The 27902-nt window shown below is 35.9% G+C and overlaps 2 protein-coding genes across 11 annotated transcripts in view; one reads left to right on the top strand and one right to left on the bottom strand.

Moving 5' to 3' along the window:
* Positions 1-833: 833 nt before the first annotated feature.
* LOC112563567 (pre-mRNA-processing factor 40 homolog A-like) lies at positions 834-15433 on the bottom strand. Its single transcript, XM_025237624.1, is given in 25 exon segments — positions 834-932; positions 1202-1300; positions 1506-1579; positions 1895-1991; positions 2385-2561; positions 3093-3167; positions 3517-3573; positions 3787-3903; positions 4754-4960; positions 5300-5379; positions 5382-5420; positions 6313-6463; positions 7057-7165; positions 7353-7444; positions 8108-8130; positions 8133-8244; positions 8585-8684; positions 9277-9495; positions 10220-10371; positions 11076-11183; positions 11483-11541; positions 11815-11901; positions 12719-12779; positions 14625-14687; positions 15413-15433. Coding segments are annotated over 25 exon segments (2457 nt in total). The 5' UTR covers positions 15419-15433; the 3' UTR covers positions 834-839.
* Positions 15434-16803: 1370 nt separating this feature from the next.
* The window catches only part of LOC112563569 (splicing factor, arginine/serine-rich 19-like), a 37396-nt gene continuing 26297 nt past the window's right edge, over positions 16804-27902 (top strand). For 6 of the 10 annotated variants that reach the window (XM_025237632.1, XM_025237628.1, XM_025237627.1 and 3 more), the window contains exons 1-8: positions 16809-17001; positions 18644-18706; positions 20457-20515; positions 21824-21874; positions 22533-22591; positions 24065-24111; positions 24497-24551; positions 27339-27358. In XM_025237632.1, the coding sequence (XP_025093417.1) occupies positions 16933-17001; positions 18644-18706; positions 20457-20515; positions 21824-21874; positions 22533-22591; positions 24065-24111; positions 24497-24551; positions 27339-27358 (423 nt within the window). In that variant the 5' untranslated portion in view covers positions 16809-16932. Of the gene's footprint in view, positions 17002-18643; positions 18707-20456; positions 20516-21823; positions 21875-22532; positions 22592-24064; positions 24112-24496; positions 24552-27338; positions 27359-27902 lie in introns of all 10 variants that reach the window. The other 4 variants (XM_025237634.1, XM_025237635.1, XM_025237636.1 and 1 more) reach the window with 2 other exon arrangements.

The following is a 27902-nucleotide window of genomic DNA, read 5'->3' as shown; positions in this document are numbered from 1 at the left end:
CTCTTCTATACTTGTCTCCATCATTTGATACCATTAAACGTTTGATTTTGTGTGAACAGTTTTCATCAACTTGTCTTCCATTGAACAAATATAAAAAGCCTGACTTCTTTTTGTTGCTCTGTGTAATGCTGATTCATTGATGCATGCATATATTTTCACAAGAATGATGAAAGATAAAAAAAACATTTTTAATTTGCAGTATAAAATGAATTGTAACAAAACCTTACAGCAAGGAAACACTAGAAAGTAAATGACATATTCTGTCATAAGATTTTTTGGGGTACCTGGAATCGGCATGCGTTGATGGAACACCCATATTCACCTGGCAAAAGTTAAGCTTGTGTGCAACAAGAACAGCAACATATCTCACCCGGCCCTTAAAAAATGAAATTGAGTGGACTCACATTTCTTATATGCTCAAGTAACTTTTTTGGTTATGTTATTCATGTTGCCACATTTTTACCATATCTACAATTACCACACCTCTTATATCCCAGAAGATGGCGATGTATATTTCATATTTATGCTGCCATATATTTTCATCAGATGGGCAAACCACAGACATGCTTTCTTCTGTCTTACTTTGATATAAATGACAAAAAGAAGGAATTAACATGCAACGTGCTTTGTAACAATTTTTCTTCCATGAGGATTCATTCCCTAACATATGGGATGGCTTTTTGCCAGATTTGTCATTTTTGTGATGTAGAGAATGTCTTCCAATTCCTCAACAAGCAGGCAGGTACACTAAGTACATGGTTGAGTCTAGGCATTTAATCATTAACAACTATCCATGTACACTCCCTTGTTCCTGTCCAATTCCTCTAAATCACTTATGTCTAGCCATCAGCTTCTAACTGCTGTAGAAGGTGCCGTCTCCGTTTTTCTAGCTCTCCTTCACTCACATCACTTTCAGAAGAATCCAAATCACCCTGAAATAAACAAATGCCTTATTGGAAAATATCGATAGAAGAAGCCACTCTATGGGAAAAAAATATACTTACAAAATACACCCAAGAAAATAGCATCAAAGAATCTTATTCAACACTGAAATCAGTACTGTGCTGTTTTTTAAAACTGCTTTTCATAAATACTCTACGTGTGCTCCTAAGAGTGAGCAGTCTTCTTTACTACTTGTCATTTAATTTTGTTTTATGGGAATACTTCATCTTGAGACATTTAACCACAAAATCAGCATTACTTTTTCTTTTTTTATGTCTGGTGAACGTGAGTGCCTTCTTCTGGACCTATTAAAACTCTCCCTTTCTGGCTCAGGCTCTGACACATCAGATCTTGAAGGCTGAAAATATATCAAAATTAATACAAAACAGTTACGTTCTCAAAAGAAAAAGACAGAGAACATAGATTTCACATCAAAGTGTATTTTCTAGTGCTGCATTCTAGGCAGTTTCATGTTTATTCACAAAACTAGTAACCGACATCAAAGACCTAGTGGAATGCATAGTCATATAATTCTACAAGCAAAGTTCTGCTCATGTACTCACAGATCTAGAAACTCTCTTCTTCTTTTTAGACTTCTTTTTATGCTTTTTAGAAGATCTGTCCATGTCTTGGTCATCTGGGGAAAATATAATGACCATTTAGTATTTAAATTACTATATTCAATACATTAAAAAAAAAAAGAAGATTAATTGTATTTAACACATTTTAGTAAACTTTTGACAGATCATAGCAATAAATATATTTTCAATATACACTAATGTGCATACCTGAATGCAAATTCATCTAACAATGGCATGTTGTGATTTGCCTAATCTTTAAGAACCAAATACATAAGACTGGCAGCGAGTGTTAAGGGCAATATATATTTTAGACGTGTGTGAACCGACTTCGTGTTGTGTGGTCTGACTGCTTTAATTCTTGCTGCACACACCTGAATCTGAGTGGGCTGGACTTGGAGATCTGGATTCAGAACGTGCTTTCTTCTTCTTCTTTTTGCTGTATCGCATGTTCTCCTCTTCTGACTCACTCTGTTGAAAGACCTTTAGATGATAAGCCTTGAAAGGACTGGCTGAAGTTACATTTGTCTTTACCTTCTTAATCACTAACTCTGCTACTTCTTCTTAGGCCATATTCTTGATGACTGTCTTACAATTTCTTGACTACATCTAAACAAACGGGATTTTTAAAAGATGCCACTAAGGCCACTATCTTTAAGTTGTAAAAGAAAAATTGTAGTCTCTCCGTTTTACATGAAGTTGCAATCAATTCAAAATGTTTCTCATGCTCATTGGCAAAACTGACAAATTTCAGAAGCATCCAAAAATTTCCTGTTGAAGCTTTCTCTATCTCCCTCAGATATTTACCAACATACCAAATCAGACAATAAGATCAAAAGATCAAAAATAGTAATAAAAGCTTACTGAAGGTGTTCTAGAACGAGAGCGACGATTTTTATGTTTTTTGGACTTTTTGCGACGTGAGTGATGGTGGGCACATGCTTCCTCCAATGCAATGATGTACTCTTTGAAAAGGCGAATGCGCTCAGATTCAAGTGTGATGGCTTCCCAAGCAGGATCCCTCTCTAGCTTGGCTTTGGCCTGTACAGTACAGTATTTGTAGTAAAAGTTTCAATAATTATGCAAATACTCCTTTTTCATAATCTGAAACCTGATGGGGCATTGTCGAATGCTTAGATTATGGTGCCATCTAGTACATATTGACACACTAACATTATATGGTCTGGGGTTTTAGTATTGTAACCATTATCTTTCCCAAAATGACCCACACAAGGCAGCAGAAGCATATTCTGTGGGAAGTGTGCACTTGCCTAAGGGATCCATGCACCATGTGAGCATAGAACCACATGCTATTTTGCAGGCAACTGCACCTAACTAAACCTATTTTGTTACCCCTTGTAGGAACTTCATAGATTAAACCCATTATCTCATATCAGCACTGGTTTTGTTTAATTCTTTTTTCAAGGCCAACCTGTACTATTCAACACTTTGAACCTAATGCTCAACCATTTGAGTACACTTAATTAAATGGCAGAGAAAATTCAAACCCACATATCTGGGAAGAAAACTTGTGAAAGAGAGATCACTACTATCATGAAAGTATTCCTTTACCTCCTCCCACTTTGAGTCCATGTCGATATCATGTTTGCTGAGAGCTGCTTTGAAGTTATTTTCCATCTTCTTTAGCTGAAAATACAAGTAGACATATATTAATAATCTATGACCTACAATCTGAGAGAATGTGTTGTAAGTAAAACTTTATGCATGGTACTTTCATGTTAATGTTGGATGGTTTTGCATGCCTGAAAGTAGGCTCAGTACATTTTGCAGCACCACTATCGAAAATGTGCTAAGTTTAAACACAGGCTTGCTATATTTTTAACAAAATAGAAAGCTTGCGTGGCAGAGATTTGTGTTCTCATAATCCTCCCTCAACATGAGCACTTTACCAGATTCACCCTTTTCTATATGACACTAATTTAAATCAGCTTGTGAGGTCAGGGTTATAAGGTCAGTACACTTTAAATTTTTTTACCTTCCTTGCTTCTTCTTTCAGCCTCTCCTTTTCACGAGCTTCTGCTTTTTCAATCAACTGCAATGCAAGAGATAAAGTCAGCTCAAAACCATAAAAAAAATCCTTAAGACTATTGAAAATAGCTGAGTGAGTGCATATATCTATATAAAAATAGTAGGAACCAGCCACAACCATCACCATGAAAAAGAGTTCATATTAACTGATACTGATAACTAAAATTCTAAAGTACAGTAAAGATAAAAAAATAAAAATCTATCACTTGATACCCACACTGTTGTATGTGAGTTTGATGTTCCCTGAGTCTAAATTTGTGGCTCGTTTGTCACTCATAATGACAGCACTGAAATCTTCATAGGTTGTTGACACTTCAATAAAAAAAGATCTTTCCTGAAAAAGTAATGCATTTCATGATTAAGTACACATTTTTTCAAACTACTAAATAGTTCATTTCAGGAAGACAACTTTCAATGGTTAAAGAGGTAGTGTAACCCTTTACCTCCTATGGTCATGTCATCTGGTACAAAGAACAAACAAAATAACAAGAACCTGATACTTATTAATAAGCCTGCCATTAAGCTTGCTTAAAACTTTAAATTCAACCAAAGTTGGAACTAGAACTTGTGCTGCTCAAAAAGATCATAATCAAAGAAAGAAATTTTTTAACATTTTCAGTATATTATAAAGTATTAACAACTTCCCCATAATCTCCCCGCAATCCTTAAAAGGTGATTTTAACCACAAATGGTTCCACACAACTAACACTGAAAATGTGAACACACGGTGTAATCCTTCACTATCAGGACATTGAGGCTGCAATTTATGCGTGTATGATACATTTTTAAAACTCTGAAACACAAAAAGTTTGAGCTGAACTATTTGCTAACGTAACTGCATCCCTCTATCACAAAAATGACAAATGGCACATCATGATAAAAATGGTGAAAAAGAGAATTCTGACCATTCTGATGCTGGATTCATAAAAAATATTTTGTGTAATCCTGTGTACAAAGCACTTTTGGAAAGTCTAGTGGATACACCAGATTCTGTAAAATCTTCAATAAAGTTGTGTGTCAGAATCAACTCGGTTATGAAAAGTTAAATATTTTTGGTTTTATCATTAATTGTATGTTATGATTTATGCTGGGTAAATTCTTGAATGTCAAGGACGCAATCTCTATGAGTTAAAACACATAGTAATGCAGAAAACTCTGTACAACAAGATGGTTGAGAATTTCACCTTAAGAATTTCTTTTACAATTTTTTTTTCATCATGGAATCGTGCTTTTAGTTCCTCCACATAAAACTTGAAAAGGTCGAGAGGGGTGGAGCCTGGCTGGCCTAGCATGTGAGTAAAGCGTATGTCCTGTGAGATTGTTGGATACAGGTCCATCCACAGTGACATAGAATTCAGCTTGCCTTGCTCATGAAGCTCATCAAGTAGTACCTGAAGAATATAAATTGATCAACTTACTATTAACTTAACTCTTCCTATGCAGTTTCAATCTGCGACTTAAAATGTCTTCATAGCTATAGCTCAATTGTGTCAATACACCTGTAATAACATAATCATGATGATGTCAAGCTATATGAATGAAGTGATTTTAAATTTTGCTTATTCAAGACTTACATTTCTATAGTTAATTTTCATAAAATCTATTCCCTGTTGAAAAAAACACTGGCACAAAAGATAAAACAAGCAACTACATTTCTTAATTATTCAGTTCGCCTTCTCTCCTTTATGTGACACATTTGGACAGGGATAGGGAAAAAAATAGTACTGTACCAGAAAGCTCTCTCTGTTTTTGCGCTGTGTCCGTTTCTGTCGCCTCTTCTCATCATCGTTCTCTTGCTCTAGCATGCGATATGCTCCTCAAAGCAAATAAGAGCATCTTCCTTGTCCATGTCTTTAGGCAAAAAATATTGTAGTATTATGCACACATGCACTGAGGCAAAAAAGGCTCATCAATAATAATGTAATTACAAAATTTACATAAGCCCTTCTCCAACATTATATCTTTGCTCACAATTCCTAATTTCTCTGCAATTTTCATATAATCTCCTTTAGTGGTCTACCTTAGTTCTTGGCTGGGCAAATGACTGAACCTTAACTCATTCAGGCAAGGATAAATGCGAGAACCTCTGTAGCAAGACTTGACGTTGAAGCGAGGTATGCTCATGCATAGAAACAATGAATCTTCTAGTGTTGTTGAAGGATTAGCAGAAATTTTCGTGGTATTTTTGTTAATCAAAACCAATAATAAAGCCTGTGTTGTATGTGTTTAGCTTTTTCATGTTATTTTTATTTAAATTTGACGTGTAGTTAGTCTTTAGCAGACGATCAAACACCCACTCGCGCAAGGATATCAAACGAAAATAGTGCCCTATCCACATCACTTGCAAGCTGTAATAATTTGAACCTAAAAGTTTCATTTGTTTCTCAACTGTTAAATTTAAATTTGTAGTATTTTTTTTCTTGTAAGGTTCAGTACATTCTCTTCGTATGCCTTGCTTCAACATCAAGTCTCACTCAACGTCTTGTTACACCTCCCTTCAGCAACTATACACAAATATATGCTTCACATTCAAATATCATTTCTCTTTGATATGAACTTAATTAATTATAATTGTTATTGTTCCTTTCGTGGTGTTTATTTTTTTTTTTTTTTTTTTTTTTTACAAAGCCTTAAATTTGTGCCTATCTGGTTATCAATGAGAAGGTCAAGCTGCATATGTGATTGTGAGTCTGGATGTTCAAAGTACCACTAAATGCAAATATAGCACCAAAAAACCACTTACTTTCCAAGTCTGGATCCTCTGTGAAGCGTGGGTTATCCAAAAGCATTTGCTGAGCCTCTGACCAGGTGGTGGAATATTTCAGGTTAGGCATGGTGTCTAAAATCTCTGAAAACACCTTGATGTTTCTTTTGCGCAGAGCCTTTGCCTCTTCCTGCAGTAAACTTTCTATGAGTTTCTCTATGTCATAAGCTTTGTACAATGCTTTGACTCATAGCCTCTATTATAGTGTAACACAATTACAAGCTTATGACACACAATGTTCAATATGCTGGTAAAAATCTACTAGTAAACATGTTTAGTCTATTTTTTAAAAGCTACATGTCATCTTGTTTTACAAGCAAATTCCACTTAACATTATGCATTAGCATGATAATGTCTGAAAAAAACCATTGCCTGTTAAATGAATTTCTCACTGCAACTCTCAACCAGATTAAACTAGTCCTGCTACATTCCCAATCCACCTCTCCCCCTCCCAAAAGAAGCCCTGATCAGCCAGGTCTTCGAGTTTTAAGGGTTTTTTTAAAAGTAATTTTTTTTTTAAATGAGTCATTTTCTTTTTGTGTTACACACAGTCAAGAAATTAATCCTCTAATTTTTATCTGAGACATTTCAAAACAGTTTTCCCTCAATGTACTTTAGATTGTTCCCATTTTGATTTTTATGGAGAACAATTAAAAGCAAAATACTGAAACTGTTAAGTAACATGAACAATGAATTCATAAGTATGTGTAAGTGTAATGTTACCTTCTCTCGCTTTGCCAAAAGATGAACCACATCATCAAACAGATCTCGCCGATCTCTATCGCTGACATTTTTCCAAATATCCTGATCACCAAACATATTGTCAGCTTTCCTGTATAAATGGATCAAAGCATTCTTAATAAAGTTAACTAAGAAGCAATAACAGTGTTGCTATTTACCTCTTATAGTTATTTACTAACAACTGAAACATGGGATGGAAACAACTGCATCCTTGAACATTGGACCCAGTTGTAGGACCCTAATGATGAGTGGCAAACCCACTCTAAAATTGTCCTTACCAGTATTTTATGGTGGAATTCATTTTATCACTATTCAGCAGAAACTGTTCCAGATCTTCTTTAGCTTGCTTGGCTCGTATCCTCTGCTCTTCCTTTAAGCACACGACATGCAGATTATGTACATGAACAGATGCTTGAAAATGTACACACACACACAAACTTAATTTCATTGTCAAAAATGTTCGTGATTCAGTGTAGTACCTTAATGTATGTAATGGACAATTACAGTAAGATCATTAGATATTTAGAGAACAGTAAAACAGGTATGACTAGAACTTCCACTGTCCTAACAACTGTCCTGTATGTGCACATGCATGTGTAATCTTATGCTTCATATTAAAGATATTTACAAAACATTTCATCCTGTCAATAGAGAACAATTTTTGTTACTTAAATTATGAAGCATTATAAATTATTTCTATGAGACTAACTTTTTGTCTTGTAAAAAAAACTGTGGAAGAAGCCAGGCAAAACCCATTTAAAAGCACAGCTTATCTTATCTGGATATTTCCTGTTCTTTGTTTATGTGCAAGTCCACATAAAAATGGGTGAGGACCGAAATGTATCTACAGTGATCCCAGTCAGAAATTGGATTCCACAAGCAAAAGCACGCTGAACCTGGGATAACTTCATGCCCAACATGGCCACATCAGAAAGAAGCTTGTGTAATGTCCTACTAAAGGATGCTCTTTTAACCCACTTTTGATTTGGATAACAGCAAATAGTTTTTGGGCACCTGATCCTTAGGTAAATACCTTCTCTTCCTTTGCTCTTTGGTCTTATATTCATTGAATGCCTGCTTCTTTTCATTCAAGTGCTTCAATGCTCCATAACGACCATCATTAATTATCAGCTTCATTGCACTTTCCCATGATGCATTGGATGGCACATCCTGAAAAAAGTTTGTCAAACCTGTTTAACCCTTCTGAAAGAGAATGCTATTAAAGTTGACAAAACATATTTTAAGTAGTTACAGCACTGTTTTGTAGGACTAGTATTCATAAAAAATTAAATATTAATTTTGAACAGCAAATTAATCTTGAAGTGAAACTTAGTGGTTAAGTAGGAAAGCATCCAAATATCATCTTCTATGGCACCTTAGGGAAAAGAAATGGGTTACTCCTCATTTGTAGGGTTGCTAAGCTGCAACTCTGCATTCTTTTGAAAGCCAATTAGAAGCATTTCTACATTTGACATCTAGTAAGTTTAGATACATGCATCAACATTCCTACCTTTTCCTTCAGCAAAGCCTTGAAAGCTTCTATGGCTTCTTTCTTGTTTCGGAACACAAATTCTTTTTTTGGTGCTGGTGTTTCATTTTCACTCTCATCGCTGTAAAGTATCATCTCGTTATAGTCATTAAGTTCTTGCTATATTCTCTCCCCTTAATAATGCACTCTCCAAACAATGTCACAGATGTACAGAAACATCTGCAACCAACTTCTAAATGTCAACACACAAGTTACACCATCACCTTCAATATTACTGCAGTCACACATACTGGTATATAGGTTATACTTAACAAATAAACAGGTGAAAAAGTAAAACCTCACTTCTATCTAAAGGATAATTGAAATAGATTTTGACTTGTTTAGTCACAAAGTTGCTAATATTTGAAGAGAAGAATGGTTTGAGATAGGAACAGCAGATTTTTGTGTAACTTGTACTCTTCTTATGTGTCATTTTGTCTATCTTGTTTAGTTAAAAAATTTTATTATTTTTAAAAACAGGGTATAATAGTGCATTCCAGGGTAACTAGTTCCATCTTATCTCATTCCTACACTGTGAATGAGTTAAACTTTCATGCAATGTTAGCAAGTACCAGACCTGCAAGATACATGCAGAATAAACTATACAATTCAACAAATCACTAGCTGCTTATAAATCAAACTGCAGTTTCACAAAAGTGAACAAATCACTCAACCTGCTTGATGCCTGGGCCTTCGCAGAAGCAACTGGAGCACTGTTAACAACGGTAGCTGGAGGCAGGCCAGCAGGTAAGGCAGGCTTCTGGACAGCAGAGGGTGGTGGAGGGAGTGCAATTGATGCTAGGGTTGCCTGCATGGCCTGCTGAATGGCTGAGGATGGTGCAGAAGACTGAACGGCAGGAACAGAGGAGACAGCTGCTGAACCTTCTTCTGTCCTGTTGCAATAAAAGCAAAAAAAATTGTAAAACAAAAAAGAATGAAGGTTTAAGTCAATGAAAAAATATGCATAATCTGTAAGTGATGGTATGCTGATCAAACAAATGCACAAAAACTTTAATTCAGAAGGTATACACCATTAAACACCTCATTATCCTGTATAAGTCCTTTTCTTTAAGAAAATGGCACAAAACAACAGATAAAAGTGATTTTAACAATCTCTGGTTCTTTTATCATCTGAAACAGTCCAGCAGGAAGCCACTAAACATTGCATGTGCTAACCTCTGTACTAGTGCCAATAGGATGTGATTAAAAAGAAAAAAAAAAGCAGAGAAAAATGAAAAATAACAGTTCTATCTATGGTTTTTTAAAAAACCAAACAGCCTGAAAAGCCTATTGTTTCTTATTGGTCCTACCATTGTTGGATGCTTGTTTGACCTGTGGAGGTTTACCCTCAGCATTATTAATTTGCTCTTTCTAATGAAAAAACAATTACAGACCTAACCCTCTAAATCTTCAGTGGTAAAAAGTGTTGCCAGGTTGCAGAAACAAATATGGTCTTCCAATTTTTTTTCCATAATTTATACATTTCTTTTAATTTCATAGACTTGTTGGATAATGAAGTACTCTATTTATTGCTAATAAATTTCAGCCCAATACTTGAAGATAAACAAATAGCAAGGACAGAAAAGGCCAGACAAAGGTGTAGAAATGACAGCTCACGTGGTCTGAGATTCCTGGGCTCGAATTTTCTCCTCCAGTTCCTCCAGCTCCTTTGGCTTTGTCCAGCAGCTTTCTTTGGTCTGTGAGTTATGATAGTATACCTTGCCGGAATCAGATTTGTACTCTTTCCAGGGACATGCTGAGAGTAACTTCTGTAATCACATATGCGAAAATGATGCAAATACATTCCAAATAGTTTGTAAAATAAATTGTCTCCCAACTCTCAAAAGTATTGACAAAATCTAGCAAAAGGGATTGTTTTTTGGCACACAATAAAAGGTAATCGAACAGCTTTCAATAGTTTAGTGACAAAAAAAATGTACAAAATATTTTAAAAATCAAAGTACCTCAATGAGCAGAATACAAAAGCAGACTCAGACTTAAAAATGTTAAGTGCTTTTGCTTTAGTCAAATACTACAAGAGATGTTGTCTTTGATTAAATGCTGGGACAGAGCTCAACTTATAGTAAACATAAACTAAGCAATGAAGTAATCATTCTTGAAGCTGTTTAAGTGTGCAGTCTGCTAAACCCACTGATTTTATATAACTGTAAATAAACATCCAACATTCATTTACTTCATTCATTCAAATCAGTGGTCTTGTTCTTTAGTTCTGCTTCAGGTAGGGGTAGATAAGATGGCGAAGTATGCCATACAAAAATATGCTAGAACATAAAGTGCATGCAATAAGCTCATCAAAATAAAGCCAGTACTCATACTTTCACCACTTTTTCAAAATTTCTTACAAAAAAAAAAAACCCTTGCCCTTTTTTATGCAATTTTATGCCAAGCGAATTAATTAGAATGTTCTTTAGAGCATAATATGCTTCTGCATTTAGTTTGGTCTTTAAAATACCTCTGTTGGTGTCTTCAGCTCATCTGGCTTTTCCCAGCTGGACTTTTTTGTGACACTGTTGTAATAGTAAGTTCTCCCATCGGGAGCTTTATATTCTCCCCATGGATTCTGTTTATAAGCAATGAAAAAAAGAGTACACTACTATCTTATAAATCTATCACAAGTGAATAAAATAGCTTAGGATTAGAAACAAATAAGTACATAAGTATTATCAGCAAAGGAAAGAGGTGTAGGACAGGTAATAAAATGCTTTGTCCAGCATTTTGTCCTGCATCAATCAAGGTCTAGTCTGTTGTATATAGTGTCTACAATTATCAATGTTAAAAGAAATCAGTGAAAATCTGCATTTAATAATTCTGTTACATATATACAGGTAGTGTAAATAGCAACAAAACAAACAGAAGTACCTTGTTATCAACATGAGACATGGGACCAGCAGAACCCATATCTCCTCCAGGCATGGCACCTGCAAATGGAAACAAATATAACCTCGTTTGTTCTGACTGTTAAGACAAACACAGCAAAGAAGAAAGCACTTGATTATAACAATCAACAAAATTACTAGGCGCTAAGAATGCCAAGCGTGATTGGCTTAAATGTTCCTTTTGAAAAATAGCAAAATCAGATGGTAAAGGAAAGACTGGTAATTGCATGCTATGCAGCTAGCATAAAGACTAGTTATCTTAAAATGGGTCAAACAAAGATGGACTTTTAAAAATGAATGTCATCTAACACTTACCTGGGTACACAGGGGGAGGGAATGCCATTGGCGGTGGTATGACAGGAGGAAAGACTGGGGGAGGAAGATTGGGTGGTCCACCAAATCCTGAAACAATTTTTCTCATCACTTAACATTTGTTTAAAAAAAAAAAAGACAATACAGGCTTTTATATCAAGTTTGCAAATCCAAACATGTATTGTTTCTGTATGACACTGCTGGAGAAATTGTCTTAATAAGTAAAATTATACCTTGCAAATAAAAGAAAACAATACTGCTCAGAGGACATTCACAAAACAAAATGTATTCCTCCTTTAAATGACCTACGTTTTTAATTCAATGTCCATGGGCCATTCTGCCCCTCTATGCAAAATGAACATGAAATCCTTACATTTTTGCTGGGTTAAACAGGTTGATATTTACTCTGGTGCCACTTCAATAGTTACACAACTTTCATACTTGAAGTAAAGTTTAAGTTGTCGATAGATGTTCAGGCATAGTACTGACTCGATGTAAATAAAAACAACTTCGAACTTAATCTCGCAGACACTCAGCCCAGTCTTGACACCATATATATTTTGATATTAAGAACAGTTTATCATAAGTGAGAACCGTCTCTCTAGATCCCTGCATAGGTTGTCAATATTAATGTTTGAAATTATGTTATCTAGGTACTTCTGCATTTACCATAGGTAAGGTGTTCCCTTTCTGCTCCTGAAAGTTCTTTGTTGCTTACTCTGAACTGTGTGTGTGAATAGAAGTGAACCCAGCAGCATTGTATTTTACATGTTTTGTGATTGTCATGCCATGTCCAAGGCCCAGAAATAATATATGTCTGGATTGTCAGTTGTATTTTGTGGAAGAATTGGCATATGGACATGTGTATATGTGTCTTAACAGCTATACTTTAGACAACCGTGCTGACCTGGCATCCCACCCATCGAAGGCATGAATCCGGGTGGTGGGGCACCTGGTGGTGGTGGCATCTGAAAGAAGATTAGAAAAAGATAAGGAATCCCATGTCACAGATTTAATAATAACTAATGTAGCATATTTCTCCCCTTGTTTGAACGAAAGAATAGCACAAGAAATAATTACAGGTGTACAATTTGCAAACTACAAATACAATATGAGAAAGTAAGAAGAAGAGACCACCAGCTACCGGATGTATGTGTTTATAAAAGAGATGGCTATGAAAGCTTTGAAGATAGTCTATGCAAAGTGACAGGGTCAAAGCATTTCTAACAATGGGAGAAGAAAAATAAATGATGCCCAAATTTATCATCTGCTATGAGATATATACATGTGTTGGTCTCTCTTTCATATGCATTTGAACTGTCAGTCTACTGGTAAGGTCTTGCGGTTCTGTTAGTTTGCTATATAATCAATGTCATCTGCAAAGCTTAAACCATAGGCCTTCCACTGATGGAAATGTAAGTGTGATGGCCATGAAGAGTTTCATGCATGATGTTCTCCAAGATGATGAACAGCATAGGTGATATTAGGCCCCTTGACATACATCTACTGCCGAGTGAAAGAAATCTTCTCTTTGGTTATTCAGCAGTACTGCACTAATTGAGCTATTATACAGTGTTAGGATGACTTAGATGGAGCCTTTGATGTTGAATTTGCATATCACATCCTAGAGCCCCTTATACCAGACTTTGTCAAACTTTTTTAAAGTCTACGAAGTTGTGACAGTCCTGGTGATAGTTAATATGCTAATACTAATATAGGTTAATATCATGAAGTGACAGCTGAAGATCTGCTGAAATTGTGCTCCCACCTGGTCTGAAGCCAGCTTGCTCTGCTAACAATTCCTCAGTGGTGGTGCTGATACAGTTCTATATTCAGCATGACTTTGCTGAGGTTTCTGATTAAGCTTAAGGTTCTGTAGTTCTAGAACTGTTTTTTGTTCCCTTTTATTTGGAAGGGGTATCACTAGTGACTGTATCAGTTCTTTGTGCTCCCAAACTCTTTGACATACAGAGCAGTGAAAGCCTTTGTTATTTCATCCTCACCCTGCTTGAGCATCTCAACTGAGATGTTTTCAATGCAGGGTCTTTCCTCCCTTCAGATTGCACTGCTATTTCGACCTCTTCCCGTAAGTTTGCTGGTTCTAGTCTGGTTGTTTTGAAAGATGTTAAAACTGTCCTCAGCTGGAGGCTGTATGGGTCATTGCAATATGCAATCTATCTCTTAAAACAGTGCTTTCTAAGAGAAGATGGGCACTGCTGTCATTGATGACTGAAATCATGCCATTCCCTCTTCTATGATCAGGAACTGAGACTTGATCCAGCTCTCCCTAGCTGCCTTCATCCCTATTTCCTGAATGCACAATTCCCTTCTTTGTATTTTGGAAGCAGCATGAGGTTTGCTTTTTGTTTCTCTCTTCAAGGCCCTTCTTTGGTCAGAGATCTAGGACGTTATTCCTAACCCAGGATTGCTTCTCCTCTTTTTATGCCCTAGCACTTCCTGGGCCATTGACGGTATCACCTCTTCGATATTTCCAGTGAGCATGTCTACATTACAGTCCACCAAGTTGAATGCAGCAAATTTACCTCCAACGGTGACCTTGAAGACTCTTGCAACATTTGAGTCTTTGCAGCTTCTCCAATTCAAGGATGTTTGAGCAGTATTTCATACTCAGCTTCAACTTCAGGCTTATTAAGACAAGGTAATGGTCACTGTGTATGTCACCACCTAAATATGTTCTAGTCTTGCCTAGCTCATGACGAAAATACATTACAGTAAAAGTTAACAGCTGTAACTGTGAAAACTACTATGGCCTAAAAACATGGATAATTGGCAAGATATCTTTGTCAACTTACTCCATAAGGTGGCATCATGCCTGGAGGTCCCGGGGGTCCACTAACTGGTCCTGAATTAGGAGCCTATAAAGTAAAAAAGAGGAATATTCACTCCCATAATAACAAGATACTTTTAAAAAATCATATGCCACACAAAAATTATTAGTCCATTATACATTCATTTTAATATTTAATACCCTATATGTGCATGCAATATGTGGGCATTACATTACTGCAAAACACACACACACACACACGCACATTTCTTGTGAATATCCCCTCCAACAATGTACATGCAAACCAGGTTTGTGTATGTCCTTGGCTTCTAGAACAAATTTTCACAAAATGATCACTAAATTACTACTCACACCAAGTTACCGAATTATATTCATCGTAATTTGTGTGCACTTTTAGTTTGAGTGGTTGGTACATATCAGCCCAGAAAAGTTAATCCCCCCTTCCCAAAGAAAAACAACACACACAAAGGGCTCTTATTCTATGCACTATTAAGACTCAGTGAATATTAAGATAAGCTTCTGTTACAATATTATATTAAGACCTCAGGTATCGTTACTGTATATAACGCGGACTTTGGTGAAAATGAATTTGCTCCTTCCCGGCTTTTGCACTGTTTGTAAGTCACAATGTCTGTGATAACGTCCGACAATAGAAAAACAAGACCGTTTACTTAAACGGTTTAGATTTTACACGAAGAATATCTTATGTGGTAATGGGAATAAAAGTAATAAATGGAAAATGTCACATCATGCAGAAAAGTACGTGAAATGAAAGACAAGTGTTTCGCTCACCGCCATGTCGACGGAAATGATAAAAGCGTTGCTTCCCTTTGAGCACCAACCTTTCTCTTCCTCCACCAACCTTCCACCCCTCACTCTGTCTTGGACTCTTCGGTCATATGTAACAACATTCAACGCCACCGTTATAAAAGTAATCACACAACCTACTGCTCAAAAGATATAGCCTTACTGTACAGCTGTAGGTTTCTTCTTTCACCTGCTCCTGGCTGTGTTTGCCCTGATAAATACGTTCGAATTCCCCGCTCATAATTCTTCCGGCTGCTGTATGGTCGATTTCGACCACTGCCCACAATCGGCTAAGGGCTGCTTGGACCATGGATGTGTGATACAAGTTCGTGCTTGGATTACCGTTTACAACATTGCTATTCAAATCATTCGTCTGCAGACACGTACACGTACAAACGATAAAAGGGAAGAGAGGGTCCCATAGTGAAGAAAAAAAATTAAAGGGCAATTAAGATCGCGAGACACGCGCGCGGAAAGGTGCAGTAAGACCTCAACATACGAGTAAATCGAGATACGAGCCAAAAATTTGTGGAAATTTTTTTCTTATTTACGAGCAAAAATTCGATATACGAGAGCTGGTGTCATTTATATATGTCGCAACTCTTGCTCTGATAGTGCAGAAGGTGACAGCCAGAACAGGCGAAAACAGCTGATGAATAAAGTCGTAGCATTTAAGTTAGGTTAAGTTAACAAGTTATGAAAAGTGGATAAATATAAAATGCTAAACAAATAGAAAAAAATGTAGCCTTAGTGAAAATCTAAATGTTTCAAGTTAAAAAATGGTGTACGTTGTCTCGATCATCTGCTGAATCCGCCCTCTGCTCTCCAACTCCCTCTATCCTACCCCGCCATCTGCCTATAGCTATGCCTCCTTTGTTGACAGTCTTCGTTTCTTGATAAAAATAACATATTCTTTATTATTTGTAGTATTGTGCCGTTAACATTTACTGTACAGTCCTTCATATTATAGTACTATACCATATTTACATATATATATATTGTACGTGTTGTTGTGAAGGTTATCGATCGTTGGAACTCATTAATCCTATTTCCTTTATTTTATATGGGGAAAGTAGTAATAATATATACGAGGGTGGTTTTTTTTTATGTGCAAGCTCGGTTGCGGAACGGATTATAAACACATATGTAGAGGTACTTGCTGTATGATCTTATCATACTAACTTAAATGCTTTACTTGTTTGTCATGCATAGCACTCGCCACCAAATATCCTGATATAAATAGTATTTAAAACTTGCTCTACAGCATAGCTTTTTAACTAACCATTCCGTTTTTAATTTTACTTATATGGACCAAACATTTACAGCTATATATATATATGTCACAACGGAAACAGCCGAATGTATCGAACTGTCATCGGCCCTTTTCGGCAAAACCAGGAAGTTTAGTTAAGCGTGTTAAAGGATTTTTTTAAAGACAATACTAACCTACAGTACAGGAATACATTTTCCACCGTGCTTGTGAGAATAGATACTGTCTTATCAGCATGTCATTGCCTCCCGCAGATGAACTGTCTAGATGGACAGTGAATCAAGTAAATACATGGCTGAGTCAGGTGAGAGTACAGCACTAACTTTGTAAAAAGTTAAAACTTTATGAAAACGCTGTGTTGATGGATTTTCAAGAACGATTTTTATTCTGTCGTCCCATCAGTTTTTGCAAAGTAATGTGTATTTAATTTGAAACTTTGAAGATTTGTGACCATTGTCGTTGATGGAGTGATTATCAGTCTTTTTAAAAACTATTTTGTAACGAAACTTCATCAGCTATGAGGCCGAAAGCTTGAAGGTTATATAAATAGTAGTTACAGGGACTGGCTATAAGTTGCCTAAGCCTCGTGGCCTATTTAACGTCCCTTCATCAAGTCACACGAATATTATCTTGTTCTGAGTATTAATTAAGTAGATTACAATATATTTTGTTAATTATCAAAACTGTAAAATAGTTCTACAAATTTTGGACTTATTAATAGAGTTTTTTTAAGCTATTCAGATTTGGTGCCTATTAGTCGCAGTGAGTTCTAATTTGCGGCAACTCTTTGTGAAAAGTAACATGTGTTTAGGAGTAGAACAATGCCTGATGAATACTTTTCTATCAGAATTAGTTTGTGGTGGTGAGAAAAATACATGCTTATTGATGTCATCACATCCCAGAAAAATCTTTGAATGACGTCCCCCCTGAGTTTCCTTTCCTTCAGAGAGTGGGGTCTTAAGTACCTAAGTCTATCAGAGTTAGACATATCTTTACATTCTAAAAGTAATTTACTTTTTCAGTAGCACATCTGTGTACTCTTTCTACTAATAGAGATTGCCTCTTTAAGATCAGACTCCAGATCACATTGGCATATTCTGAATGTGGGCTCTCAAGTGCTTTTTACAGTTTAAAAAATGCCTCTCATTTCAAATAATTAATAATGGTGCAAGAAAAAAAAATTCTGTGCATAGTTTAATTTATGGTATAGCAGAGCATCCAGCATGGCACAGCCATACGGCTCATGGCCAGAATGTGGGTCTGTCTAATGCAGCTTTGACGGTTTGTAAAACTACACAACAATCTGTTATTCAAATTAGCCATATTCAGAGTTTGCGGAGACTTGCTTAGTTGATTTAGAAGCTTGAAGCTTTTTGACTGTGATGTGTGAAGATGTGCATCCAGTTTTCTGACTTGCTTTCTAACCAAGTGTATAATGCAAATTATAACAAAAATGCTGGCCATATTGCACAACAAGCAAATAGAGGCTACATTTAAATATATCATTTTTAAAAAATACTTCCATAAGCAGCCTCTTTCTCTCACACACACTATGATAGAGCAAGATCAACATGCGTAGGTCAACTGAGGACAATAAAGAAACTGCATCAAAATTCACTTATTTTTTGGAATTATTGTATAGTGATCTAATTGACTTTTGGAAGTGATTGTGGTCAAATCGATTTGTGCCATGGTTGAATTGGCAAATGGTCGAATTGACTAGACCTGAATTTCTATGATTTTGATAAACTTTAACAGGCTGTATAATGATTACAATCTGAGGCGTATAGATTACTTTAATACAAACACAGTAGGAGTAAGTAAACTCTAGTCTGTTTTCTGACATTTTGTCTAATCTGCATATATTACAAATATTTGGATTATTCAAAAGAGCAAACCAGGAGATGGTTGAAATATATTAATATATTAACTCTTTGGATTTGCAGAACAGTCTAACAGCATTCAGGGAAGCTTTCCTGTCAGATAGCATTGATGGGAGCAAACTGATGGTATGAAGAAACAGTAAATGTGTTGTATGTTTGGGTGTGGTATTGCATGAAGTGCATTTATAATTGAATGTGGTGTCAGTGCAGATCCACACAAAACATAAAACAAAACAAGGCATAACTTATGGTGAGAGTTTGGTTGTCATATTGAATATGTTTAGTGCAAAGCACAGGAACACATACATCCAGACCTGCCCAGGTGTTAGGTGCCTTAAGTTTAATACACAGTTAGCGCATCATAAACCTTATTCCATGTAAATCGAACAAAAATCAATGGGTAAACTGCCTTGAGTAGGTGATGTATCTTCTTTGGGTGACTCCAAGTTGGCTTGCTTCATCTCTTGTGGGGGTGTTAACATTGTCCTGTTGGGTGTCTCCCTATGATCTTTGCTTACTGCTCTTTCTGGGTCATTCTGGCCTGAGTGATGGTTGTTGGCTTTGAAGTGTGATTGTAATTTTCTCTCCCCTTTGTGTTTTTTCAAGTCAGTCCTGTTCCTTCTGTTTTTGTGTTTTGTCCTAAGGTTCAGTGGATCCCACTTTCCACTTTGCCTGTTGAGGATGTGAACTGCTTGTCCAGGATGTAGTGATGGAAGTGATTTGGAGGCCCTCTTTTCATATATGGCCTTCATTTGTTCTTGTTTCTGTTCCATGTGCTCTCTGTATTCCTGGTATTCAGGACATGGACTATATTGTGAGTGCATCAGAGACAAAATGGGTTTCTCTAACATTTTTTGCTGGTACGGCAGTTTACTTTCAGCTATTGTGGCTCTGAGGTTCATCATCTTCTTCAACTTGTTCCTAGTTGCCCCAAGTGAAGTAAAGGGCCACAACTACACCCTGCCATTGCACCCGGTTCTGGGCATCCCTTTCCATTTGGGACCATGTCATGCCAACTGCCTCCACCTCGCTGTGGACTGATCTACTCCATGTCACAGGATTCTGATGTTCCAGGTCACTATCCTGGTTTTTGCCTTGGTCGTGAGAAGATGGATTGGCGAGCTGACTTCCCAAGGGCTTTCGCCAGCATGCGTCATAGCCCTTCCAAAGAGGGATCTTCCCGTCCAGGCTCTTGTTGTGCTTGTGATGTATTTGCGGTTCCTGTAGCATTTTTTTTTTTTCTTGTCTTATGAAATCAGCTTTGTCTAGATGCCTTGGATTTTTGCTGGATCAGGGTCCATTGAGTAAATATTATGCAGAAGAATAAGATCACTTTTATGAGTTGAGGCTTCATTCATCAGGAGTTTAAGGCTTTTGTCATGCTCGTCTTCACCTTCAGTGATACCAATAACTCCAGGAAGATCCTCCAAAATTTTATCCACTCAGGCCTGAAATATGGCTTGTGATACCAGGTGGCCAAAAGGAAGATGTTTCCAACTGTCATGTGGTAATTTTAAAAGGGTCGTAAATTCACCCACAATTAGAGTTTAGTGTGGCTTATTGACATGCCAGGGACTGCTTATGCAAGAAAGAGGGGCATATGTCCACAGGGTGAATAGGGGTGGTGCCTCCCTTGTCCATGCTGGCTACTTGTGATTGGATGAAAGATGCTGGTGAGTGGTTGACCAATAGCATCACTTGTATGTGTCCATGTGAATGTGTGAAGTGAAGCAAGGAAATGAAAACATTGCAAGACAGTTCTCGGTACGTCAGTGTGTTGTGACTGTCATTTGGAGTATTGCTCTTCACCTCACCACAAGCATGGACCCAAAGAGAGACTGGCAGTATGAAAAGAAATGTTCTGGTTTTATTACAGAGGATGAAACCAACAGATATTGACCAACGGTACCACAGTATTCCACCCAAAAAAAGAAGGTTAGAATTTTAATTTCATTGATTTATATAATAACAACTTAATAATTTGCTTGTGTTCATCGCTATTTTGTCAAAATAAAACTTGGGTGTATATGTAACAAATTACTATTGTATGGCAGAATTTGCCTTATAAGATCTTTATTAAAAGTTTCTTCCTTAAGAACTCTGCATTTGTGCTGTCTTGGCTGGGTTATTCCAACTTCCTTTTATGGAGCTTCCAATGGCCCACTCAGCAAACTTCAAACAGTCCAAAATCTTGCTGCCTGTCTTACATAATTGCAAATCCAATCCTGTGTCACCACTCCTCCATGAGCTGTGCTGGCTTCCTTCAATGACTACAAGGTGGCTTTACTGCTGTTGTTTCCATAGCCTTGCTACAGGATATCTGAGTTGTGTCAGCCCATACAGTCTCACTGATCTGCTCATGCCAACCAGCATGCTTATGCCATGTATTCAGTGGGATAAATCTGGCTGCTGCTCTTTTTTTTCTGTAGCCTCAGCTCAGGAATGTTTTGCTGCCATCATTTCACACACACTTTTGATGCTTTTATGTTGGTCCTTAAGACCCACTTTTTCCAGGAATACTTTAGATGGTTAGTGGATTTTCTTCTCTCCTTTCATACCATCCTCCTGTGTGGAAAGGTGTGCTTTTTTGTACTTGTGTTTTGTGACCAAAATATTGTTAAGCCAATTGTTTATATCAAAGTGCATTGAGTTTGCTATTAGCAGGGAAAAGCACAATAGAAACACTTATTTTTTATTATTTATCTGAAGAAAAATTGCTGAAAATAGTATTTTTAGCATAAATAATAATTAATCACTTCTAGTCTGCTCAGATTGTATTTCTGTGTGATAGGTGTAAGTAAAAGTAGGTATTCCTTGGAATAAACTTGACCACAAGTGATGCCAAATATGACTCGTTAGTTGAAGTGGGAGACTTTTGTACTAAATCTCACTTGCTTACAAGGTAATGGAATTTTAGTGTACTAAAGAATTATTCCAAGTCCACTTATTAACTAATTAATAATGTGAGATAAAACCCAGTAAAATTCTGAAAGTTACTAGTAGACATTAAGTCTTGCCTGTCCTTTGACCAATCTCTATTCCAGATTAGCTGCTTCACTTTTTTTGTCTTCAACACATTTCATGCCCATTACTATTTTTTACATGACATTGTACTTCAAAGTTTCTTATAGTTATGAACAAGTTTTCAATAGTATTAGCATCTGTTTTGTGTTTTGTCAAATATATAATATGTCCAAATAATATTGGCCATCAGAACGTATACAGAAGTACTTTTTCTTGCAGTGTTTTAAAAGAAATTCTTAGTAAGCTTGATACTTCACCCCGACCATCAGCGTAAGTACTTGTCTCTGTGGCATTTTTTTTTTAAATCATCATTTGTCATTTTGTATATTAATGTATACCTCAAGGGGAAGTAATTAGAAAAAGCGGTGCAGTCCATGTTTGATATGAGATTATTTTTGCCCCCATAAACTGGTGGCTGAACTTGTGGCCATTATCATCTGTACATATAATTATGGCTTTTATATACTTACACCAGTCATCCAGCCTGAGAACACTTAACCCCTTTACGGGCATAGCTAGCTTACCCTCCAATAAGAAAAAAAAATAATAAGAAAAAAAATTATGACTCAATGTTAAACTGGTGCTGAACAATTAAACTGGTGCTGAATAATTCATTTTCATTATTTTTATTTCCTGATTACTATACTGAGCTTTGTTGAACTTTGTTTTTTTTAATGTGTTTATAGTTAAGTATATATAGATCTATTTTTACATACTTTTGTATTACTCTTAAATCTGCTTATTTATTTTTATGGTGAGCCTTTCATGTAACCAGGCAGTATGCAAAAGAGAGACCTGTTATTTTTTTTAACTGAAGCTCATGATTATGTACTGAAATGGAACTTCAGTAATTTTAAAAGCACACAAACACTCTCTCTTTCTGGTTGAACAATACAATAATATTTGGGATGTGCATTTTTGCCACCAGGACTTGGAATTCGACACCACCACTTCCACCTAGACCTAAGCCACCACCGTCTAATCCATGTTAGTGATTTTTCAATGTTCCTGCTAATAGTTGGAATAATTACATTTACTTACTATTATGTTTATCCATCAAATGGAACTTTATGAAGACTTATGCAATTATGTCTGAAATAAGTGGCCGTGTCAGCCATATGTACAGGGCTGAGTTTTGTTTGTTAATGAATCTTTAACCCATACTGTAATGAGCCACACTGTGTGTGTGCATGAGTGTGTGTGTATGTGTGCATGAAGAGGGTCTGGCCTTCATGTCAAAAAATGTTGAAGAAGATTTAGGTTAGTGCTTAGTGATTTTATTCTAAAATTAGTAGCTCATATCATCAGGCAGGACAGGGCAAAGACTGTTTAATATAAATATGTAACCTCCACATTGCTTAGTTGGTTTTTTATTTATATATATATAAAAGAACATTTGAATGTTAAAGCATGTTGCACTCTAAAGACTCCATTTATAGTAGTAATCAACACCTCAGACTCAAAATTGCAAAAGAGAAAAACCACAGCCAAAGTATAGGGACTGATGTCTGCTTGGTGTGCAAGCCAACAGCTGTATTTTATGCTGTAGCAACAAGTCTCAGAAAATGTCGGCTTTCAAAAGCGTGTGTCGGGAATGTTATGCTGTTGCTGAATGCAGATGACCTCAACTAATGAACATATTTTGTGTACCACGGTGGTTATAGTACCTAAAACTCAGTCATATATGATCAGCACATGGTATTGGAGTGTAATGTCTTGAAGTAATAAAGACTGTATAATAGCACAAAGATTTCTGAGTAAAACTCGGGAATTCAATTCAATTTTTTTCAATTCAATTTAACTTTATTATCTCACTAGGAGAAATTACAAGACGTGGTAAAACAACTGGCTTATAATAAAAACTTATAATAAAAACTTAATAACAACTTAATTCCACTCAAACTATCATCTCACACAAACACCTACAGTCCATGTAAATACCCAACTAAATAAGAAACAACACTAAAACTATATTCCCAAAACCACACACCCACACCCACACACTCACAAATCCTTACAACACTTGTTCAGTAAGACAACAGACTTGTGTATAAAACTATTCATTTCATACCCAGGTGGTTCCACATATTGTTGGACATGGGAGGCTTTTGGTTTGCATGCTGACCCATTTAATCTTCCTGTCTTTCACTCGTCAGTTGATGTTGATATAAAGTATCTTGCGTATTTTGGTGCGCTGATTACAAGCAAAAGTCCCTTAAAGCATTTTCACATATGTTTTATGTAATCTACTTTTCAAAGATGACAAAAAAATGTGTTGCCAGTATAAAATAAGTTGTCAGAATACATCTTTTATTTGTGTATTGCGGTATGTTTGATGCTTGCAAACCTGGCATGCTACATGGCTTCATTTGTTTCTACTAATAGGAGTTTATGCTTCTTCAGATGAAGTTGGTCTTGTATCCTTTTAATTTCATTTTGTTTTTTGGGTTTATTGCTCAGCACCTGATGAATCAGATGAAGATGATAATGGTTGGAGTGACAGCTTTGTGAGTTTTTAATTTTCTTTCTTGTTTCTGTCTCTTTTGCACTTTGGTTATTTTTTAAAATTATGAGTATTGCCATACATTCACAAATGTACATTGACATGTATGCATCACATGTGTTAAGAGTGTGCACATGTGCACAAGAATGTTTTGATTGCTGAGTGAGCAGAAAATTATAAAGACTTGAAATGCTAAAATTTTGAGGGAAGTATAAATTGGGTTATATATTATACCTGATAATTTTTTTCAAATAAAAATCTCAGTGAGTACTTATTTTTTGTTATTTTGGTAGTAGTAAATTGCATATATTCATCGCTCAAAGTTAGTGATTGATGTGCCATGTCACATCTGCCATTTTTGTAAGGTAAATTTTAAAAAACATTTATAGGAGACTGATGATGATAGCCCTGGAGACTATGTGGAACCCACATCAGCACCTTCAGGTAAAAGAGTTCTGTTTAAATTTTTTTAAGGTTACTTTTATCTTTTATTTTTCTTTTTACTTTTAGCAACAGTGCGCATGATATTTTCAGTGATTTTTATATCAGAAATAGCTTTGATTTTTTTTTTTTAGAAATGTTGCCATTATTATCTTCTCTTTCATTGTGTATATATATATATGTGTGTGAATATGACAAATAATATGGATGTAACCCTCCAACCCCAACCACCCAAAAAAACAAAAACCCACCAAGCAGTATTCAAACTGCAAATTAGATTAATTATTTATTCTACCTTTGAAACAATTTTTCTAGATTTGTTTACTTTCCACAGTAAGTTATTCAATACCTTATATGTTTGAATGAAGAAATAGTAAATTTAGAAATGTTTTGGGAAAAAAATTCAATTTATCTAATATCTTTACAATTTCTTAGACATTTTCAGAAAAAAATCAGGCATTTGGCAAGGAAAATATATGTGTGCATTTAAGTGACTATTATTACTAAGAACAACAGTAATATTATGTGTTGGCCATAACAGTCCTTCATCTTACATGTTTGCCTGCTAGTGCATGTGTACATGTGTACATATGCGCATTTGCACACGTGTATATGTGTCTACTTGTGCATGTGTACATTTGTGTGCATGTGCCCAACTGTGCATGTGTGCATGTGTACCTCCTTTTGCATGTGCACATTTGTACATGTGTACATATGCACTTGCTCAAGCACCTGTGAACGCATGTATTCAAGCTTGTTAAACAGTAATATAAATAAGTCTTATTATATTATGGCCTAGATTAAATTTGCATGGCTTTAGTCATTCAAAGAAGTTTTTACTTTAAAATTTGAGATATATTTACCCCTTTGTTTCTCAGCTCATGTTATACATGAAAACATTAATAGCGTTTCTGAAAAATGCCTTTCATATGTATATTTTTTAATTGAATGACCCTTTTATCTTTTTGAGTAAATAAAATGTTTCGTTTATGCTCATAGATTTTACTTTTTTTAGTAGTTTTCTGAGATCAGGGACTTTGATCATCATGACATTGAAGTAAATGAAACAAGAAACTTGACTTTCTGGCTCACATCATGATTTTCAAGTTTTCTTGAAAAATATTTTTTTTTATCATCTTCATGTCTGTTTGTGCTGTTGTGTAGCCTTTCTGCTTTTATATTTGTATTTCCTGCTGAACTTTTGACATAGACAAAAGATACAAATAAAAAAGATATATGTAAGTTTGGTGTTGTAATAAAAGCTTATTGACATGTGGCAGATCATCTTAGTTCCATGGAATTTGATTCTGCGTGAGTGTTAGGATGGGAAGGGACTGAAAAGTTTGTGACTTAGATACAAAAGAGGAAAAATCATGCCTTGGGGACTCTAAAACAGGGAAGCTTATATGCAAAGTCTGCAACGATTCATCATTTACTTCCCTTAGCATTTGAATTCAACATTAAGAGCTGAATTCAGAAAGATTGACTGGTGTACAATGGTGAAATTCTTGTTCCTGCATGACAAAAGAGCAGTGTATATTCTGAAATACTTTCAGTGTCAGAGGATTGGCAATGGTGACTTGTTTTCAAACTTGCCAGTCAATGCAGACCTGAAATCCCAGGCTATTTTAGGTGCTTAAGACTTTGTGACTTATTTGATGATTGTGGATGAAATATGGCTCCATCATTATGATCCTGAGATCAAGGAAAAATCGAAAGAATAGGAATAGGAGTTATTTCCAGCTGATTTAATTCTGCATTCAGACATTGACCAGAAAATAGCAATACACCAGCCTTGGTACACTGCCAAACAAACCAGACAGAAAATAAGGATTTGAATGTGAGACTGTTGGACCAGTCAGCATATTTGCTGGACTAGCAGCTTGTCCTTGTATTGAGAAGCACCTAAAATTGTCAGTGAAATTTGCCTCTGATGATATCACTGGCCTTAGCAGTTCTCTTTTACTGAGGTTGCCAAAATTGTAAGAACATCAAAATAAGTTTTAGTGCTCACAGCGTAACCCTAATGTTGTGGTAGAATGCTATACAATTGATGATGATGGTGGTGAGGATAATGATGAAGTTTGTAAAATAAAGGGTTTTTCTTTCATCTCACTGGATAAACAAACAAAAAGAGTAAAGGGTTATAGCATGAAACTGCATGGTACGTGGAAAATGGGGTTGACAGTTGGCCAGTTCAACAACTGATCAAATTGTTTATTAATATTGATTGTGACCAGCTCACGAGAAATAAAAATGCTTTTAATATTTATTGTTAAATTTTTATGAGCACAAAAATTGATGTAGTAAAATTATAAAGGTTCCTTAAGCAAAGTTGTAAAAGTTTGTGCATAAATGAAAGCAAGCCAGATAAGGAGCAGTTTAGGTACCAAGATTATTTTGTCTCACTCAGGTCTGAAAGGGTTGTGCATAACAGCTTTGCTCATTGAATTTTGGCAAGTAAACTTTGTGTATAAGGAAAAGAGCAGTAGAAATTTGGTGTCTGTTTTTTAAAAGTGCATTGAAATCCATCTTGTCCATGTACATGATTTTTTAAAAATTGTTTTGTAAGGTTAAGTGTGTATAACCTTTGAACGGGTATTTTATTTGTGTTATAAAAGTTTTGAAACATATCTGTCAGAATGTTTCCATCAATATTTCAAATGATCATTTGTTGTGTGAAAACATTGTGAATCAAGAAGTTACAGTGGTAATTTCTCTAATAATATTTAGATTTTGTGTATTTTTGGTATGATGCCTCAATTTACAATGCTATTTATCCTGCCTCAGGCGCCGTCTCTAATTCTTTGGTGAGTACGGTGCCTTTTGTATTATCATCCTCACTGATTATACTATTTTTGTAACCACATTACGCAGCTTTTGACCTTCCTAACTCTTAAGTCCCAGCTTAAAAGAAGTTTTGTTTCAGCAGTCCATCACAAATACCACCTTTTTTGTGCTGTTTGGTTGTGGATAGGTGGACATATCAGACATGTTTACCCCCCACCCTTTTCCCCATTTACTGTCATTGTAGAACAGGAAGGTATTATGAGGCTAGATTTGTAGCCTCTATCAACAGAGATGGTCTGTTTCTGGAGGTGCACCTATGACAGCAAGCTGAGATCAAATAAAGTTTTTTGCTGATGACAGTGAGTTAAGGGGTGGAAGGAGGTTTGGGGTAAACAATAACCAATGTTTGTGAATTTAAATTTCTCATTTGTTAATTAATTCAACAAAGCATTTAAATACAGCTGGCAAAACTCAAGATTTTCTGGTAGAGAATGAGACACAAGAGACGACAGAACTGAGACAGAGGTGAGCTTGATAATGTTATGAGAAGAGCAATCACAGCTT

The sequence above is a fragment of the Pomacea canaliculata genome, linkage group LG5, assembly GCF_003073045.1.
Source record: "Pomacea canaliculata isolate SZHN2017 linkage group LG5, ASM307304v1, whole genome shotgun sequence".
Taxonomy (NCBI): domain Eukaryota; kingdom Metazoa; phylum Mollusca; class Gastropoda; order Architaenioglossa; family Ampullariidae; genus Pomacea; species Pomacea canaliculata.
The sequence above is the reverse complement of the archived record's forward strand: the minus strand, read 5'-3'. Positions and strand labels throughout refer to the sequence as shown.